Here is a 19891-nt window from a genome sequence, read left to right on the forward strand (position 1 = left end):
CTCTGCCTGAAACAACATTCATCAACTGCTCTTCTGGAAAACTCCTATGCATGCAGCAAGACCCAGGCCAAATGCCCTCACTTCCAAGCAGGTCTTGCCAATGCCCCCAGGTTGAGTCAAGGGCAGTCTTTGCACCTGCAGCTCTTCTTTATACAGAAGCTTCCACATGACAGCCCCTGAGGCTGCCCTGTGGGTCAGGCTCCTCTGACTGGCGGACCAGCCCACCCTGCTGACCAATGAGAGTGCAGCGTCCACTCTGGCTACCACGAGCACCCCCAGGACCCAGCTGGATGCTGACTTCTACTTCTGAGAAAAACAATCTTCTCCACACCAGATGGAGGGAAATGGGCAATTTCCCAGACACGTGTTGTTTGTCCCAGCAGCATTTGTGCCCATCTGGACACCCTGATCAGGCCAGGGCTGGAATAGGAAGGGACCTCCCCAAAGGACCCCTTTCTCAGCCATGAGCAGCCCCTGGGCTAGGAGCAGCACTACCTAAGTCTAAAGTCCCTCCACCCAGTCGATTACTCAGTGTGTGACCTTGGGCAAGTCATGCATCCTTCCTGGCCCTCAGGCTCCCCAGCTGTAGAATGTGGAGTTATCCTACTCTCTGCCTATCTCCTGGGAGATGCTGAGAGAATCTGAGCAGCCATGGTGGGTGGGAAAGTCCTTTGTAAACTGGAAAGTGCTGAACAAATGCAAGTGGTCTGACAAGCCCCGCAGTGCCGGGGCATGCCGGGTGCTGGAGACTCAGGGTTAGGTCAGAGCCCCAGGCCCTGCCCTCTGGGAGCTCACCACCTGGCAGAGGAGACAGAGCAAGTGAAGAAGTAGACTCTTCGGAGAAAGAAAGAGAGATCAAGGGCCAGAGGGTCCAGAGAGGAGTAAGCTGGGATCAGTAGACGTCCTGCAGGGTGTGGCCTGGCCCTGGGCCTGTGGACCAGGGGGATTTGGAACCATCAAATGGAGAGAGGACATCCCAGGTGGCAGGTGCAGCCTGAGCAAAGGCCTGGGGCAGAGATGCAAGGGAAGCATCAGGAAGCATCAGAAGGCAGGTGCAAGAAGGGAAATAGTGGGAGGCGGCTGGAGGGTAAACCCGAGTGGATAGTGAAGACCTTGAATCCTGGCTAAGTAAGACTATTCTGGGGGCGAAGGAGAGCTACTGAAAGTGCATGAGGAAGAAAACAATATGCACAGAAATGAAGGCAGGCAGAAAGGCAGGGAGGGAAGGAAGGACAGAGGGAGGGGCGAAGGGGGGTAAATAACAGCCCCTCCTGAGCACACAACACTTTACGGACCACAGACTGCTTCCACACACGGGGTCTCAGGACCCCCTGAGCAGGAAGGCAAGGTGGGAGGAGAGAGTGGGTCCAAGGGGAGCGATGAGAGCCTGAGGTCACACCTGTGGGCTCCTAGTCCAGTGCTCTCTCCACCATGCTGGCGAGGGGAGGGAGGAAGGGAGGGCGGTGTCAGCTGTCATGCAGAGCAGGAAGGGTGGGATCCTGGAACTGCCTGTTTAGACAGGAAGAGACCCAAGAATCCAGCCCCAGGTGTCCCCAGCAGCCCAGCCACAGGGAAAGGGCTCAGGGTACGAAGATGGCGGTTAGATTAACGGAGGACTTCCTGACAGTCAAGAGCCCTCAGTAGAGGCCTAGAGGCCTTTATCTGGACTTAGAGGGTGCCCACCCAGAGGCAGGGGGATGGGCTAAATGACAGGGCAGGGGTGGCAGAGAGACTGGGAGGGGGTCTTCTGGCCAGTGATGGCCCCATTTCTCCCCTACCAGAATGACTGCTCTCCAGGTGTTCTCCTCCTCTCTCTCCCTCTGCCACACCCACCCACCTCCAAGAGGCAGCACACTCCACCCCTGCTGGCTGCCTGCAGCCTCTCTGCATGGCAGGCCCCGGCAGCTGGCCCACAGGCCTCTCACACCATCGCCAGAGACATGGAGCCCACCTGGCCCCAGCCAGTGCCCCAGCTGCAGCAACGCCTCAGCTGCCCTCAGTGGCTCCTACTGGTGCCCTGCCAGCCCCAGTGTGCACACAGCAGCCACTTGGCACATAACAGCTTGCCCAGCGCTTGCCCTGGAATTCTCGTTTGACCTCTTGACATTCCCAGCCGAGGGTCACTGTGGCCCCATTTCACAGATGACCAAAGGGGCTCAAAAGGGGCTTGTCCAAGGCCACTCAGCCAAGAAGCCAGGGACAGGTCTTCATTCACTTGACAACCAAGCCAGACGTTGGGATCACCTCTGAGTCCTCTCCTTCCAACACCAACTCCAAAGGCAGTCCCACTCCACTCGGACCCTCCTCTGCAGGCCCCTGGCCAGCACTCTATACCACTATCACCTCTCGCCACCATCCCACAAGTACCCTTTTGTCATGAGTCTCCCAGCTGGACATCTCTCCAAAAACAGCAAGGGTGATCAGTCCCCTACGCAAAATGGTAGTAGCTGTCCTCTGCACAGAGTAAGCATTCAATAAAGGCTCATGACTGATATAGTCAACGGGTGAATAAATGATGGCTGAGCGAGTCCATGCACTCCTCAACAGACAGGCTGCGCATGCCCAGTGACCCAGGACGGGGCTTGGCACCACGGCGCTATATGATGCTGTGATAAGACCACAGACCAGATACAGGCCGGTTCTCTGTGCCTAGTGATGGGCGGGGTGAGTGGGCCCAAGAGGTGGGGTCTCAGCCAGGTGCACAACTAGGACCAGACAGCCACTTAAAAACGAGAGCAGCCACAGACTCCAGCTTTGGCAAGCAGAGGACAAGAGGCACATGGGGGGACAGAGCAGACAGACCTGGGTGGAAGGGCTAGGCTGGGGGACTCAAGCACCAGGCCACAGCCACAGAGAAGCAGGACAAGTGACCACACTCCAAGGAACTCCGTGCTGAGGCACACTTGCGCACACTTCCTCCCCAGGTCTCCCCTTGGAGACCTCGTTGTCCACCTCTCCCCAGCCTGCAGACAGAAAGACCGAGGGCAAAAGGAAGAGTGACTTGTCCAAGGTCACTTGGCAGCTAACGCTCCCTGCCTCCCCGCCCAGGCTCACCCTCCCCTCCCAGAGCAGAGAGGAGGCCTTCACAGGCGACTGGCTTCTATCATGCGTGGCCGGTTTCCAGCGCAGCAGAAGTGCTGGCTCAGCCATGGCCAGAGAGTGGGAGGCAGCAGCTCAGGAGCATGCCAGCAGGGGAGAGTGCTGCAAACTCCTCAAAAGGGTCCACCCAGGCAGGCCACGGCGAGATGGCTGCGAATGTAGACCTGGGGGACTTCACCAGGGCACCTGGGGCTACAAAGCAAACTTGCCTGCCCCAGACATCAGCCTGGAAGAGGATGGAGCCTGGGCAGGCGTGTGGAGAACTGGACACTTACCCAGGCTTCACAGGTTGTAGTGGTGTCCTGGATAAGAGCCTGGGCTGGGCAGTCAGAGAAATCGAGGTTTTCATCCCAGCTCTATCACACTGTGACTTTGAGACCCTGGATAAAAGTTACTTAACCTCTGAGCCTCGTTTGTCTCATGTGTAAAATGGGATTATGATAGCACCTACCTCTGAGGGTAAAGATTAAAGGTGATAACTGGGACAAAGACTTCAGCACAGTAGGTGTCAGCTCTCATTAGTATCATCACTGAGCACTTGCTCTGTGCTGGACACAGGCCGAGTGCTTTATAGGAAGCATCTCTAACCGCCCCATTATAGAGATAAGAACACTGAGGCTAAGGAGGGAAATTGAGTATGTACAATCCGTCACTTCTTCCACCTGTACCAGTTACTGTCATAAGAAAGGCTCTTGAAGTCTTATCCAAGGTGGAAAATAAGCTTCCAACTGATTAGTCGTGGCTGCCAGGGATGCTCTGGTGGAGGATGCTGTGATCGATTAGCAATGTCTGCACGGATGAGGGCATGGCTACTAGTATTGAACTGGCACAAATTTATGTAAATAACATGGCTGAATCTGATTTTCCCTGGAAACAACGTCCTGTAAAGTGGTTATGTTCCTATCTAAAGACTTTCTGCCCAACGTTCTATTGAATCTACCACAAACCAAGTGTTTACTCAGCTATACGTGAGGGCCCTATTTACCATTTGGGCACAGAAAATAAAGAGTGACAACCTTGTATGTGGTGGTTTTTCTAGTCTACAAGGCTCCACATCCACATGTTGCCTGGTGTACTGCTTTGGTCTTCAATGCAACCCTGTGAAGTGGTTACCGCCAGCCCCATTCGATGGGGGGGAAATGGGCTCAGAGAGGTTAAGAAACTGGCCCATGGTCACACAGCAAGTAAGAGGGAGAACCAGGCCCCAGTCTGTCTGACTCAGGCCTCCAGCACTCTCCACAGTGTCACATGCCACCTCCCCAAGAGTCAAATATCACAACAGGTCCCCTGACATTTCAAAGCCAGAGGCTTCCTGGCAGAACCCTGCAGACAGCAAGTGCTATGGCCCCGACTAGGCAGGGAGTAGTGCTGACATTCGGGTGAGTGGACTTTTCCCACCCTCGCTCGCCAGCTTGGGGAGGGTCCCAGCAGCCCTGCTGGCTCTCCAGTGAGTCAGGCGGTGACTCAGGGCACAGCTCGGGGCCAAGCAAGGCGGTGAGTCAGGGAGCACCGAGCTTCAAAGACAGCTGGCTCTGGGCCAGGGACACTGGAGCCCACACTGCCCTATCCCCTCCCAGATCCTGTGGGTGTGATAGCTGTTCACTAGCCTGAGCCTGGTGTCTACATGGGCTCTCCACGGGGAGCCAACCCACCCCCTGCGGGGTCTGAAAATGTGAAGGATCAATTATGTCACGATGATTAAGGGACACTATTGACATTTAGAGGCATTGGTGGTCTAGTGGTAGAATTCTCGTCTTCCAGGCTGGAGGGAGACCCATTGCAACTCACGTGCAGCCACACTTGTCTGTCCATGGAGGTCGTGTGTTGCCATCATGCTGAACGGGTTTCAGCAGAGCTTTCAGACTAAGACGAACTAGAAAGAAAGGCCTGGTGATCTACTTGCTAAAATCACCCAGCGAAAATCCTATAGATCACAACAGTCTGATCCCCAACCAGTCATGAGGGTGGCGCCAGATCAGGCAGTGTTTTGTTCCATTGTGCGTGGGGTCACCTAAGTCCAGGGCCAACTTGACAGTAGCTGACAACAACAGCAGCTAACGTCCAGCACCCAGGAGCCAGGGACACCAAAAGTCCTGCAATGTGTGAGACAGCCCAGACAGCGGGACTGCATTTGTCTTGCCCCAAATGCCAGCTGTGTCCCCATTGAGGAGCACTGGGCTAAGCACTGCCCCCCCTCATCTCCCTACTACTGAGAAGATTTTTGGCCAGAGTCCTCCAGCCATCGGCACCTGATCAAAGACACCCTCACCATACCCTCTACAAGCCCCCAAAGCCCACCCTAAGCTGCCTGTGGTCGAGTCCTTGCTCCAGGGGCCCCTGTGGATGTCAAAGGCTACTGGGCTCCATTTATTGAAACCCACCTGGTCCTCCCTCGCAAATGACCCAACCCAGGCTGTGAAATCTTAAGTGCCACGATCACGATCACCATCACCATCACCATCACCGAGTCCAGAACCATGGGCCCTCTGGCCCCCAGGCTCGCAGCTACCAAACCTTAGACTCCCACACTCTGAAACACAGAACTTCAGAGTCTCTGAATCACAGAAGCTTAGAATTTTTGTGTCGCCAAGCCTTAAGTCTTAACTTGGAACCTGTAGACTATCCCAGAAATGTCAAGTCTGGGAGTCCCTGGACCTGACACTTTTTTTTTTTTATTGTGCTTTAGGTTAAAGTTTACAAATCAAGTCAGTCTCTCATACAAAAAGCCATACACACCCCACCATCCACTCCCAGCTGCTCTCCCCTTAATGAGACAGCACATACCTCCTCTCCACCCTGTGTTCCCCATTGGACCTGAAGCTTCTGAAGTTGCCCCGCTTTGGAATCATCAAGTCTCTGATCTAGAAGTCAGCCCAGAAGTCACCCAGCCATTTCCACCCAAGACCCCCATTCTCCCACCCATCAAAGCTCTGGTCTAGAAAACAGCCCAGAAGCCACCCAGCCATATCTACCCAAGACTCTCATTCTCCCACTCACACTACCCCACCTCAACAGCATCTGGTGATGGGGAGCCTGGAGAGCCTCGGGGGGAGCCAATTGTTCTGAACAGCTCGAGTGTTGAAAAGTTCAGCCCCTCTCTTGGGCTGAAATCAGCCCCACCTCCCACCCCGCCTCGGCTTCCATACACGTGGACCCAGGGCTCTCCCCAGAGAGAAGTGAGGGCCAAGTCCAGCTCTATCTGGGGTCAGGACCCCTTCTCTCCTCTCCTGGGCCAGCCCTACTATTGTCCCAACCCCAGGCCACAGCTCACACACCCTGAAGGTGAAGGCAAGAAAGGTACTAGGGACAAAGGGGAGAGTGACCCCAGGAACTATGTTCCCATCAGACCCGCAATGTGGAAAAGTAGGAGGACCCAGTGGGTGCTCACTGGTCAGGGCCCAGGGCAGAGGCCAAGGGTACAGGCACACCCTTCAGTGGACAGGGGGTGGGGAGAGTGCGGCTGGCACCCCAGGGTCCGGGGCTGGAAGGGTCTTCACATCCAGCGAGATGGTCCCCCTGCCAGTACTGATAGGCCTGAATACCTGAGGCTCAGAGAGGTGAAGTAGCTTTGCCCAAGGTTACACACAGCTCCCAAGTGGCAAAGCCAAAGAAACCCTCATGGTCAGCCCAGGCAAGGCCTCTGTGACATCGCCCTGTCATCTCCCTGGTCCTCCTGCCAGCCTTTCTTCTCCTCAAAGGCCCTCAGTTCCTACGATCACCTCCTCCCAGCCCACACGCTGCAGGTCCCTAAGGTTTTCCTAACGTTCTCCACTAAAACTACCCACATGGGTGATGCCTCTGTTCCCGCCCCCACCCCTGGGAGCTCCCCAAGAAGGACCAGTTCTGCTTCCTTGTCCTCTTTGTCCCAGGGCCTGACCCAGGCTGGACGTCAGCAAGTGTTGGGTGAACTGAGTTCCAGAGAGACCCTTCTCACCATGCTGAGACCCCCTGAGCTGGCCCCCAGGTGCATTCAGGCTCTCGGCTCCCACCCAGCTTGGGGCACCGGTTCTGCTCTCTGCCCACTCCAGCAAAGCCCTCTGGTTTCCAAGAGCTGGGGCTGGTCCAGGGCCCATCACTACCTCAACCCCCTGTAGAGCAGGGAAGCCAGCAGGCCTGGGCCTGGCGTGGCTGCCTCTTCGGCCTTTCTGAGGCCAGCCTGGCCTCCTCAGCCTATGTCCCAGGCATCTTACGACCAGGGCTGGGCCAGAGGCCGGGGGAACTCTTCCCACACTCCGCTGCCCCAGGCTGTGTCCCAGGCTACTCCTCGGCCATGTGACCGGGCTCAGACCTGCAGCCTGACTCTCACTACACCACCAGCCTGCCCTGTGTGACCTTGAGCACCAGCAGGGCCTGGTCCTGCTTGGTAGGCCCCAAGAACCACGAGGCCCCTCACCCGTACCCGCCACCGGGTTCACACCTTTAATCCATTCCCACACCAGCTCAGCGGTCCTTCTAAAATGCAAACCTCTCCACACCGTGCCTTGCTTTATACGCTGCACCACCTCCTTGATGCTCTCCCAACAGCCCAGTTCCTCACCGCTGCAAGGCCCTGTGAGCCCCGTCCCCTCCAGCCTCATCGCTCCACTCCACCCTCCCTCCCTCCCTCCACTCCTTCCACACAAACTGCCCCCAGCTCCTCTCCTTCCCAGGCCTCCGCCCATGCTAGGCCTCCACCTGCAACATCTTCCACCCACCGCCCTCTCCACCTTCATTACTGAAGACACAGCTCACTGCCAATAAACCAGAAAAAAAAAAAAAAAAAGAACGTTGAATCAATTCTGACTCATAGTCAATTCTGATTCATAGTGACCCTACAGGACAGAGTAGAACTGTCCCATAGAGCTTCCAAGGAGTACCTGGTGGATCTGAAGTGCCAACCTTTTGGTTAGCAGCCATAGCACTTAACCACTACACCACCAGGGCTTCCTCATTGCCAGTGTGCCCCGGTAAATACCAAATGCACACCTGCCAAGTGGATGGCACAGTGCTAGGTGCTGGGACCCAGCTATGAACAAGACAGGCTCAATCCCTGTCCTGGTGAGCCTTAGAGTACACCCGGAGGAGATCAATGTCAGGTTATGGATCCTTCTGGCACCTGGGATGGGTGCAGCAAACACAGAGGGTGAGAGGAAATCCCAGAGGACTTCCCTGAGGAGGTGACACTGAAGCTATGATCCAAAGCATGGAGCAAATGATTTGGCCAAGTGAAGAGGGAAGGGACAAGCCTTTCAGACAGAGAAACAGCATGTGAGGAGGTCCTGAGGTCTGCAAAAGCAGAGACAGGTTGGAGAAGGGCACCCCGTAGGGCCTTGAGGGCTGGGTTAGGATTCTGCTCTGTAAGTCAAGGGCATTGGGAAGGCGGGAAGGGGTTTAAGACTGAAGGTGGCCGGTGGAGGCAGGAGGCTCCTGAGGAGGCTGAGTACTGCTCCATCCCAGCCCTGGACAGGCACAGCAGGCAGCTTGAGAGGAGTCCGTGGGGCCTCACCCTGCGGGTTGGGATCAGCTGCCTCCTCAGCCCACGCCCATGAGTCCCTCTATCCTCACTCTCATCAGTCGTGAGCGGTCACTCTCTAATGGTTCTGTCCCTGGGAGCTGGCCCAGGCGCTGACCTAACTGTACGTCCCCAGCCCCCAGCCCAGACCTGGGGCTCATGTCTGAGGACCTTCTGAACCAACCAGCCACTGGGCTGATTCCTACAGTCATGAGCAACATCCAGAATCTTCCCATCAGCACGACACCAGGTCCTCCGTCCAACCTCCGCGCCCCATCCATCTCCCCAGACCCACCACCTGGGCTCTCTCATCATCACCAAGACCTAGTGGCCACACTCAGGCCTTGGGTCTTCCAACCAGAGGAAGGCACAGGCAGGGGACTCTGCGCAGAAACAGTCGACCCCAGGCACCCCTCATCTGCCAGACTGAACAAAGGATATGGGTTACACACCATCTTGATGCACCAGTTCCGAGGGCTGGTGGTCTGTCGCAGGCAGAAAAAGGCAACAGGAGCCAGGTCAGGGTGTGGGACGTCAGGATCAGCTCCATCCAGGGGCTCCTCCAGGCCTGGAGGGGAGGGAGGGGGGCTCTGGGGCCCCGGCTGCTCTGTGACACCGGGCTCAGCGGCTGGGGCTGCAGCAGATGAGGCGGGCTGCGAGGAGCTCTCAGCCATGTCGGCGCTGGGCGGGGAGCCCTGGGAAGATAGACAGGGGCACATAGTGGGGCTCCCCAACCTGCCTCCCACCATGTGGGGGCCAACTAGAACAGCCCAGCCCCACACCACCCTGCCCCCACACACACACACCTCTGCACTCTGTTGGGACACAGGGATTAGGAGGGAGCTAAGTTTTTTTTTTTTTTTTTTCAAGGGGCCAGCTGGGTGGTCGCTGGGCAAGTCTGGCCAGCCCTGCTGAGCTTCAGTTCCGGCAAGAGAGAAGTGATGAAAATAAAACCTTCATCGAAATTGTGAATTTTTTTTTATTTTTTAATGAGAACAGAGTTCTGTATTGATTGCATAAACAAAGATAAAGAAAATCTGCAAGGAAAAAGGAAAGTTATTGTAAAGACAGACATTATTGCCAGGACTACACATGTTATGCAGAAGTTGGGGTAACATGGGATCAGATACCAGGGACCTAGCAAGCCGAGGAAATCAGGGTGGGCTTATCTGAGGAGGCACCACCTGAGCTGAGACCTGCAGTGGAGCCCTCAACCCAGGGCTCCCCACCCGAGTTCCTCACAAAGCTGAGAACCCAGGGATCCTAGAGATCAATCTCTTTGCTTTACAGATGGAGAAACTGAGGCCCAGAGAAGGGGCAGGACAGGCAGGCAGCCAAGTAACAGCAGAGATAGGACTCCAACCAGGGCCTGCTGCACAGGTGTGTGACCTGTGCAGTCCCACAGATCCCCACTCTCAAAAGGACCCCCAAAACCGAAAGCCAAACTTGCTGCTGTCGAGGCGATTCCGACTCATAGCGACCCTATAGGGCGGAGTAGAACTGCCTCATAAGGTTTCCAAGCAGCAGCTGGTGAATTCAAACTGCTGACCTTTTGGTTACCAGCCGATCTCTTAACCACTTAACCACAGCCACCTGGGCTTCTACGCCACCAGGGCTCCACTCTTGGTTTAATGCTCTGCTGTCGCCATCTTGAAACTCTTCACCATGTTCCTTCAAAGGGCTCCGCAATCACGTAGCCGGTTCTGACTCCCACTCAAGGGCACTGACTTTCCCATGCACTTTCACGCCCTGGGCTCATCTGATGCTCACAACAGCTCCAGGAGGGTGCTTAAGCCCATTTGGTAGATGGAGAAACTGAGGCCCTGACAAGGGAGTGTCATGCCAAGCCTACATAGACACTGAGCCAAGAGTAGAACCAGGTCATGTTTAGAGGCCAGAATCCTAGCACCAGCCCTCTAGACCCACTTGGTGGCAAGTGACCGTGGCCACACTTGCCCCTCCTTTAGGACCCCTCCTCCCCTCCAGCCAAGAGCCTCTCTAGCCAGCCAATAGCAGAACAGGAAGGACAGCTGCTGCCCCCTTCACTACCACATCCAGGAAGCTCCCAATCCCTGAAACTTCACCCTTGGGGGTCTCCTGGGCCTTAGAGCCTGGACAGTGGCTGGGCTGGGCAGTGGGGGCAGGAGATGGCCCCAAATCCCTGGCGCCCTGAGGCTGCTGAGCTGTCGGCTGAGCTGCCCTAAGCCGACACATTCGGACATGCCTCTGGCTCCCAGGGGGTTCGGGCAGGAGTTGGCACCTCCTGTCGCTTCGCCCGGCTGGTTGGGGATGCAGAGTTTTCTCTCGAGCTCGGGGCTTTGCTCTCAGTTCCAGAAAAACCACCATGGGCCTTACATAAGCTCCCAGGCACCTCAGCCGGCCATGTGTCAACCCCCCAGGCTGCAAAACATCTTCCCCCAAGGTGGTTCTATGTCTGCCCACTGCTATGCCACCTCGTAGCCTGCGGTTCCCTCCACTGGACCTCCTTGGGCCCTAGAGGGGGTGGCTGTCACTGCTCCTGGCTCTGCTCACGCCAGCCCCGCTGCCTGCAGCAGGCCCATGTCCTCCGGCTTCCCAGGCCCTGTTCTTCCGGGCCCAGCTGATCCATTCATTTGTCCCACAGATATTTCCTGAGCACCTACTACTATGTGCAGGCTCCAGGGCTAGGCACGGCACCAGCCCTCATCCAGCTGACACTTCAGGGAGGGAGAGAAACCCGTGGCCAACTGACTGCTCTCCCTCTGGTTTTCCACAGCTCTTATCAACATCAGACATACCGTACAAATTACGGATTTACATCTCCGTGATTTGGTGTCTGTCTCCCCAACTTAAAGGGAAGCTATAAAAGAGCAGAGATTTGGGTCTGTTCCACTCCCTGCCGTATGCCCAGCACCTGGAACGGTGCCTGGAACACACTGTTGTTGTTGTTGGTGCCATCGAGTTGGTTCTAACTCATAGCGACCCCACGTGAGAGTTGAACTGCCCTATAGGGTTTTCTAGGCTGTAACCTTTACGGAAGTAAACCACCAGGTCTTTACCCCACAGAGCCACTGGGTAGATTCGAACCGCCAACCTGTTGGTTAGCAGCCAAACACTTAACCGTTGTACCCCAAGCTCATAGTAGGTCTCAATAAATATTTGTTGAATAGACGCATGGCAAGTGCTGGGAAGTAAATAATGAAGGGAGAGAGGTGGAAGTGGGGAGAAACCCCTTTGCCCCCTTTAAAGGGAGAGACCTTCACACTCAAGAGTCAGAGGCAGCAGCCATGGGGTGATTTGCGAGAAGCCCATTTTGGCAGAAGGGACAGCCAGTGGAAAGGCTCAGTGTGGCTGAGCTGGGCGGGATGAGAGTGGAGAGTCTGGCAGGGCCATAACAAGGGGCCTTGTGAGCCCACAGAAGGGACCTGGGTATCCCCAGTGCAGCAGGAAGCCACAGGAGGGCTGACACAGGGGAGGCTCTGGTTTGGGTGCTGAAGGGAAAGTGGAGTGGAGGACAGAGGGGAGCAAGGAGGGCCGGGAAGAGGCCACAGGGATGGGCTGGCCAGCCAGGCAGCCAGTGTAGGTGAAGAGCAGGAATGGGTTTGAGCTATGTTTTAGGGGTACACTCACTGGGCCTTGTGTCAGCCCCGAAGCCATCCCCACATGATACCCAAAAACTCTCCCTGCAGCTGCACCGTGGATACGGCTACCCTGGCCTCCAGGACCACCTGTCACACCCTCTCCCCACTCTCGGTTCTGTCCACTTTGTATCAACTTGCTTTTTGCCTCTCTTGCCCCTGTGTGAAACTGTCACACTGCGTTGTCATCTGTGCCTCAACTCTCATCCCTCACTGTGGGGCTGGAGGGGCCCGGCCACCCAGGCCACTGCCCCAGATTGTTCCCCAGTGACCACCCAGGCCACTACACCAGATCATTCCCCAGTGACCACCCAGGCCACTGCGCCGACCCATTCCCACTAACCACCCACGCCAGTGCCCCAGACCCACCCCCAGTGACCAGCCACACCTCCACCCTCAGACCTACTGTCCAGTGATCACCTGGGCCTCCACTGTTTGACCTGCTCCCCAACAACCCCTGGACCACCTCTCCCTGACCCACTCCTCAGCAGTTGCCCAGGCCATCACCCTCTAACCCACTCCCCACTCCCAAAGCCCAGGTCCAGCCCAGAATCCCCTCTGCCCTGTGCCTGCGGCCCAGTTCCTGTCCCCAGTTGCCTGTGTGCCCACGGCTGGAAGTCCTGGAGCGGGGGTTGGTGGCTGGGCGCCTGGGCTCCGACTTGTCTGCAGACAGATCCTCACAGAGACGAGGGGCCCTGCTGCAGGTGACAGCACCAGTGGATTCATACTCAGGTCCACCTGGCCCCAAAGTCGGAGCCGCCTCCATGTCCCTGAGCCACCTCCCTCTAGGTGCTCCTAGGATCTAACCCTGATGCTCCTTCCCCAGGGCGGGCCCACCAGGCACTGGTGTGGTGACTAGACTAGCCTCCACGAGCAGGGGCAGGAGCAGGTACCCACTGTGTCTGGGACACATACACACATTCCTGACTCCACTAGCCCATTGGAGCCTCTGTTTCCCTCTCTGTAAAAATATAGCTCTCCTCTTGCCTGCCTTGTTAAGCCCTTGTGAAGACAAAATGTGACATGGATGTGAAGGTATGCTGGAACCCACGAAGAAGGTGGGTGTCCTAGCGTGCAAGGAGCCAGGTGAGCCATCCCTGGGAGCCACAATCCCTGCCCTTTTCTCTGCATCACCACTGTCATCACCATCACCACCATCACCATTGCCACCATCCTCATGGCATCACTGTCATCACCATCACCAGTATCATCACCATCAATATAACCTCACCACCATCATCATCATGGTATCACTGTCGTCACCATCACCATTATTGTCACTATCAATCACCACTATCATCACCATCACCACCACCATCACAATATCACCACCACCATCACAATATCACCACCACCATCACAATATCACCACCACCATCACAATATCACCACCACCATCACAATATCACCACCACCATCACAATATCACCACCACCATCACAATATCACCACCACCATCACAATATCACCACCACCATCACAATATCACCACCACCATCACCATCACCACCACCATCACAATATCACCACCACCATCACAATATCACCACCACCATCACAATATCACCACCACCATCACAATATCACCACCACCATCACAATATCACCACCACCATCACAATATCACCACCACCATCACAATATCACCACCACCATCACAATATCACCACCATCATCACCATCACCACCATCATCACAATATCACCACCATCATCACAATATCACCACCATCATCACCACCATCACAATATCACCACCATCATCACCATCACCACCACCATCACAATATCACCACCACCATCACAATATCACCACCATCATCACAATATCACCACCACCATCACAATATCACCACCACCATCACAATATCACCACCACCATCACCATCACCACCATCATCACAATATCACCACCAACATCACAATATCACCACCACCATCACAATATCACCACCACCATCACAATATCACCACCATCATCACAATATCACCACCATCATCACAATATCACCACCATCATCACCACCATCACAATATCACCACCATCATCACCATCACCACCACCATCACAATATCACCACCACCATCACAATATCACCACCACCATCACAATATCACCACCACCATCACAATATCACCACCACCATCACAATATCACCACCACCATCACAATATCACCACCATCATCACCATCACCACCATCATCACCACCATCACAATATCACCACCATCATCACAATATCACCACCATCATCACCACCATCACAATATCACCACCACCATCACAATATCACCACCACCATCACAATATCACCACCACCATCACAATATCACCACCATCATCACCATCACCACTCTACTCACCATCCTCATGGCATCACTGTCATCACCATCACCACTATCATCGCCATCATCACCATCATCAACGTCACCACTGTAATCACCACCATCACCATCCTCATGGCATCACTGTCATCACCATCACCACTATCATCATCACCACCACCATCATCACAACAGCCACCATCTTCACCACCACCACCACTGTAATCACCATCATCACCATCACCACTATCGTCACCATCAATCACCACCATCATTACCATCACCACCGTCATCACTGTCACCACTGTCATCACCATTGCTACCATCAACACCATCACCACCGTCATCACCAACACCACCACCATCATCACAAGATCACCACTGCCATCACCACCATCATCACCAACACCACCACCTTCACAACATCACCACCATCATCACCACCACTACTGGCATCACCATCGCCACCGTCATTAAAATCACTGCCTTCATCATGGCACCACCATCACCATACCACCACTGGCATCACCATCATTACCATCACCATCACCACTGGCATTATGGCATCACTGGTGGTTCTGATGGAGCCCAGCTTTGAGCCCAGTGATGGGCTAGGGCTTTCCATGTATCATCTGTGTCAATTCCCCCACTGCGGCCCCACAATTGTACAGACCACCCTATTCCCACTTCACAGAGGAGAAGACTGAGGCCCAGGAGCCCAGTCCCCAAGGTCGCCTCATTGGTAGGGGGCAGAGCTGGAGTCCCAGCTCAGGGCTGCCCACTTCTGAGCCCAAGAGCTGAACCATTACAGATCCCACCCTGGAACAGGAAAAGGTGCTCTGGAACAGGTCTCTCCCCCGACACCCTCTCACTGAGTCACCAGGCAGTGGCAATTAGCTGCTGGTCCAGCCAAGCCCCTCAGTGTGGGGGAAGACCCCCAAGGCTTCCCAAGGCTGTGGGGGAAACATGCCTCCCAGAATCTTCCAGTTGGTTCTAGAGCCCACAGAATACAATGTGGGGAGGCCTTGTGTTCCCAGAGCTCGGAGCCCTGATGAAGGAGACCTGGTGCCTGGCCACCCCAATTCCTGTGTGTGAAAGACTGTGTGCCCATGTGTGAGTGTGTGCGTGCTTGTGATTGTGTGTGAGTGGGTATGTACGTGTGTGAGAGAGGGCATGTGTGTGTGGGTATGTGTATGTGTGTGTATGCATGTGTGTTCACACACGTGTGGGGGGTGTTCACAGGCACACACAGGCAGACAACTTCTTCATTCCTTTGTTAACAGCCACACACCAGCTAAGTCACTGCTAGAAGGACAAGCAGCAAATTTATTCAGGGAATACCAAAATCCAGGATCAGAAGACCTCAGAACCACCCAGGACCTTAGAGGCCCCAAATGTTAACAACAGTAACCTGAGACCCTGGTGTGGTAGCTCCGAGCCAGGGCACTTGAGGCCAAGACCTGTGTTAAGTCCCAGCTCTGACACCCACACACCTGGCAGGTGAGTCAACCTGGCAGGTGTCCTCGGTGGCCCTCTCTATAAAACGGAGATGACTGGTGTGTGGCAGGCTGCTGTGAGGATGAACTGCAGTAAGCCACGTGACACACTAAACACCAGGCAGGCACACGGGAGACCCCAACATGGTCTCCCATTCTTGTTAGCATCATTAGCCACGGAATTCGTGAATCCTGGGACCAGGGAGTCCCAGAATCTTAGCGTCCAATCTTCAAACAGGGAATCTCTGAAAAGAACAGGACCCCTAAAGTGGCCTAATCCTTCACCCACACTCACAAGCACAAAGCACACACACACACAAAATGCACTCACACATATACACTCACATACAAACACAATCGCACCGACTTAGACACAGGGAGACTCACAAGCACAAAGAGCGCACAGTCACACACATGCACAAATATACCACACTTACATGCACACACAGCCACACAGATTCAGACGCCGAGACACACACTCATATACATACACACACCCCAGTGCAGAGCCTGCCCCCCTGGTGGTCTGCAGAAAAGTCTTCCTGAGGCTTTGAGACTGTGGGAAACCTGCCTCCCAGAACCTTCCAGCGGGAGTTCCAGAGCCCTCGGAACCTTCTGTCTGCTCCCTCTTCTGCATGACAGCTCCACAGATGTGTGACGACAGCCCACCCACCCCCGAGCCTATCTGCCCCGGGCCTCTTGTCACCAGCTTCCTCAGCCACTCCTTGGGTGACAATTGCCAGACTGTCTGCCTCCCTGGGACCCCTCCTCAGTCACGCTCTAGTTTGTCTGCTTTCCTTTGCACGGGCAGGACCAGGTGTGCGCCAAGCCACCCAGAGGAGAGCAGACCGGTCACCTGCCTGGTTCTGCAGGCGGGGCTTGTCTTGATACAGCCTGGGAGCCCCAGAGCTTGGCAACCCTAACACACTGCAGCACCTGTACAGCATGTGGTCCACTGATCCCTTCAGATCTTCTTCAGAAAAGCAGCAGCCAAGCCAGGGCTCCTCTAGCCTAAAGAGAGAAGGTTGAAGTTTGCCTCCCAAGTGCAGGACCTGACATAAAACTTGCTCTGATCTGGCCAGCTGAGCCTGCTCACATCTTGTCGTCAGCCTTGTCCTGATACCAAAGTCCACAGCTAACCCTCTCAGTTTGGCAGAGTGTTCAGTGAATGGCTCAGCAACCCTCCCCAATGGCCACCAAGAATCATACCGTGTTTACTGACCCCTCACTATATGCCAGATAGCTTGTTACCACCCACAAAGTAAGCATTTTTGTTATCTCTGCTTTACAGGTGGGGAAACTGAGGCACAAACAGGTTAAGGGATTTTTCCCAATGTTATGGGCTACTTAAGGGAGGAGCTGGGATTTAAATCTGGGCAGTCCAAGTCCAGGTCCCCAGCTAAAGAGTTGTCCAGCCAGGCTGTGGACAGGAGGCTGCAGCTTCCCTCCCCCCACCCCAGTGCCCTACCCACTTGTCTGTCACCAGCATCATCATTTGTCTGTTTTCAGTCAGCTCTCGGCCTTATGACAAGTGCCAGCCAGTGGGTCTGTGCCTGACTCTCCGTCAGTGGGCTTGAACATCCCCCAGTGGGCCCCTGTGCTGATGTTTCGCTCACACTGCGGTCAGTGGGGCCTTGGGTCTTACTTCAGCTAACAAATCAGGGCAAACGTGGCCCCCGATGGGAGAGAGGCTGTTCTAATGAACGAGTGCTGGATCAGGAGTCCCAGGGCCCGGGTACGAGTCCCAGCTCCACCCTCACCCCGTCACACAGCTTTACCAAGCCTCACTTCCCCGGCATAAAATGCAGAACACGGTGCCTTCTCTACCTCACAGAATGGATAATACGCAGGAGAGAGATTTGCAAAGTTCCTTCATGAAAGAAAGGCAGCTTTCTTGTACGAGGCCCCATGCTAGGCACTGTCAGAATACTTCTAAGCCTCACAGAAGGAGCCCTGGTGGCGCAGCGGCTAAGTACTTGGCTGCTAACTGAAAGGTTGGCGGGTTGAAACCACCAGCCGACTGACCCCACCAGCCACGTGAACCCACCAGCCACTCCGAGGCAGAAAGATGTGACAGTCTGCTCAGTGGCATCACCAGGTGGGTGCGGGGGGGTATGGACCACACCGGGTGACACTGTCAGAGGGGTGACACTAAAATGACTATCTATAAAATTTTTGTGCAGTGTTTCAGCAGAAAGGTATTGGTTTTTACAATAATATCCCTGAGTTGAAAACACTAGTGGCGTAGTAGTTAAGAGCTAAGGCCGCTAACCGAGAGACCAGCAGTTCAAATCTACCAGGCGCTCCTTGGGAACTGTGTGGGGCAGTTCTACTCTGTCCTATAGGGTCACTATGAGTAAGAATCGACTCAATGGCAATAGGTTATCCCTGAGTTTGTAAGCCCAGTTACACATATCCACACACCTACAAAACTAAAACTCTACGCTAATTTACGTTGTCAATCTTCTAACACGCTCCGGTCAGAGCTATCATAATCACCCAGTTACAACGATGCTTTCAATCACATGATTTTGTCCACACGCTCCACAAGCACGAGCTGTTATTTTCCTTACTGATGGTGTTTTTCTAGTAGCTGATTTTGTCAAATTTTCTGGTGTTTTAGTTACGACGTTGTGGCAATTAGAATAGGGGGGTGATACCATGAGTTACCGCACTGGGTGACACCAACCCTGGCGACACCGCTGAGTCTGCCTGCCTAAAGATTACAGCCTCAGAAACTCTATGGGGCAGCTCTGCTCTGTCCTACAAGGTCGCTATGAGTTGGAATTAACTCAGTGGCGATGGGTTTTGATGGGTTTAAAACTCACAAAAGTCCTTTAAAATGGAAGGTATTACCCCAATTTTACAAGAAGTGAATGTTCCCATGCTGCTAAGTGACTTGCCCCTCCAGGCTTACACGTCCATGACCATGGACTTGCTCATTTCTCTCCAGGCCAGGACAAGGACTGAGTGGTCCAGGGAGAAGGGCCTCAGTCCCTGGCCCAGCAGAGGGTAGGACGCAGCCCTCACTGCCCATTAGGGCTGGCAGTCAGGTGAGAGGAAAAGGACACCCCTGACGCTCTTCTCAAAACCCACCGTTATTATCCAGGCCGCTCTGGCCAGAGTCCAGGCTCAGGAGCAATGGGGAGGAAGGGGCCTTGAAGACACCCAGGAGAAGGTCTGTGAGCAGGGCCGGGGCTGAGCTAAGCACAGCCACAGTGCCTCCACCCTGAGCAGCCGGCCGCTTCCCTCTCATGCTCTCCTGTTAAAGGAGCCACAAAGGCTCCTAGCACTCGCTCAAGGGTGTGGGAACACTGCATGCTTTCAAGGGCCTCCATGGACTGCAGCCCCCCCTGTATATCAAGCTCCTGCTCCTCCTCTCCCTGAGCAAATAAGAAATGAAGCCCTGTAGCCATGTGCTCACACGGGGGCCCCGGCCCTCTCCCAGGAGAGCAGCAGCTCCAAGACGGCAGAGTTTGTCTGTTACCTTCCGTTCCCTGCTATGTCCCCAGTGAGTAGAACAGGGCTTGGTACGTAGCAAATGCTTCATAAACGTAAGAAAGAGAGAGAGAGAGATACAGAGACAGAGAGAAGAAAATCAGCCATGAGGGGCTGAGACTCAGACCATATCTTCCTGGATATCAGGATCCACAGACCCATGGACCTAAATACCCAATAAATCCACGGACCCACAGACCCACGTATCCACAGACCCATGGACCTAAAGACCCAATGAGTCCACAGACCTACTGACCCACAGACCCATGAACCTAAAGACTCAATGAATCCACAGCCCCACGGATCCACAGACCCACATATCCATAGACCCATGGACCTAAATGCCTAGTGAATCCACAGACTCAT

General features: G+C 54.7%; 1 protein-coding gene across 1 annotated transcript in view; it reads right to left on the minus strand.

Moving 5' to 3' along the window:
* The window catches only part of CACNA1I (calcium voltage-gated channel subunit alpha1 I), a 190780-nt gene that overhangs the window by 135291 nt on the left and 35598 nt on the right, over positions 1 to 19891 (minus strand). The window contains exon 2 of the mRNA XM_064283506.1: positions 9032 to 9285. Coding sequence (XP_064139576.1) covers positions 9032 to 9264 — 233 coding nt within the window. The 5' untranslated portion in view covers positions 9265 to 9285. The remainder of the gene's footprint in view (positions 1 to 9031; positions 9286 to 19891) is intronic.

The sequence above is a fragment of the Loxodonta africana genome, chromosome 4 (assembly GCF_030014295.1).
Source record: "Loxodonta africana isolate mLoxAfr1 chromosome 4, mLoxAfr1.hap2, whole genome shotgun sequence".
NCBI lineage: Eukaryota > Metazoa > Chordata > Mammalia > Proboscidea > Elephantidae > Loxodonta > Loxodonta africana.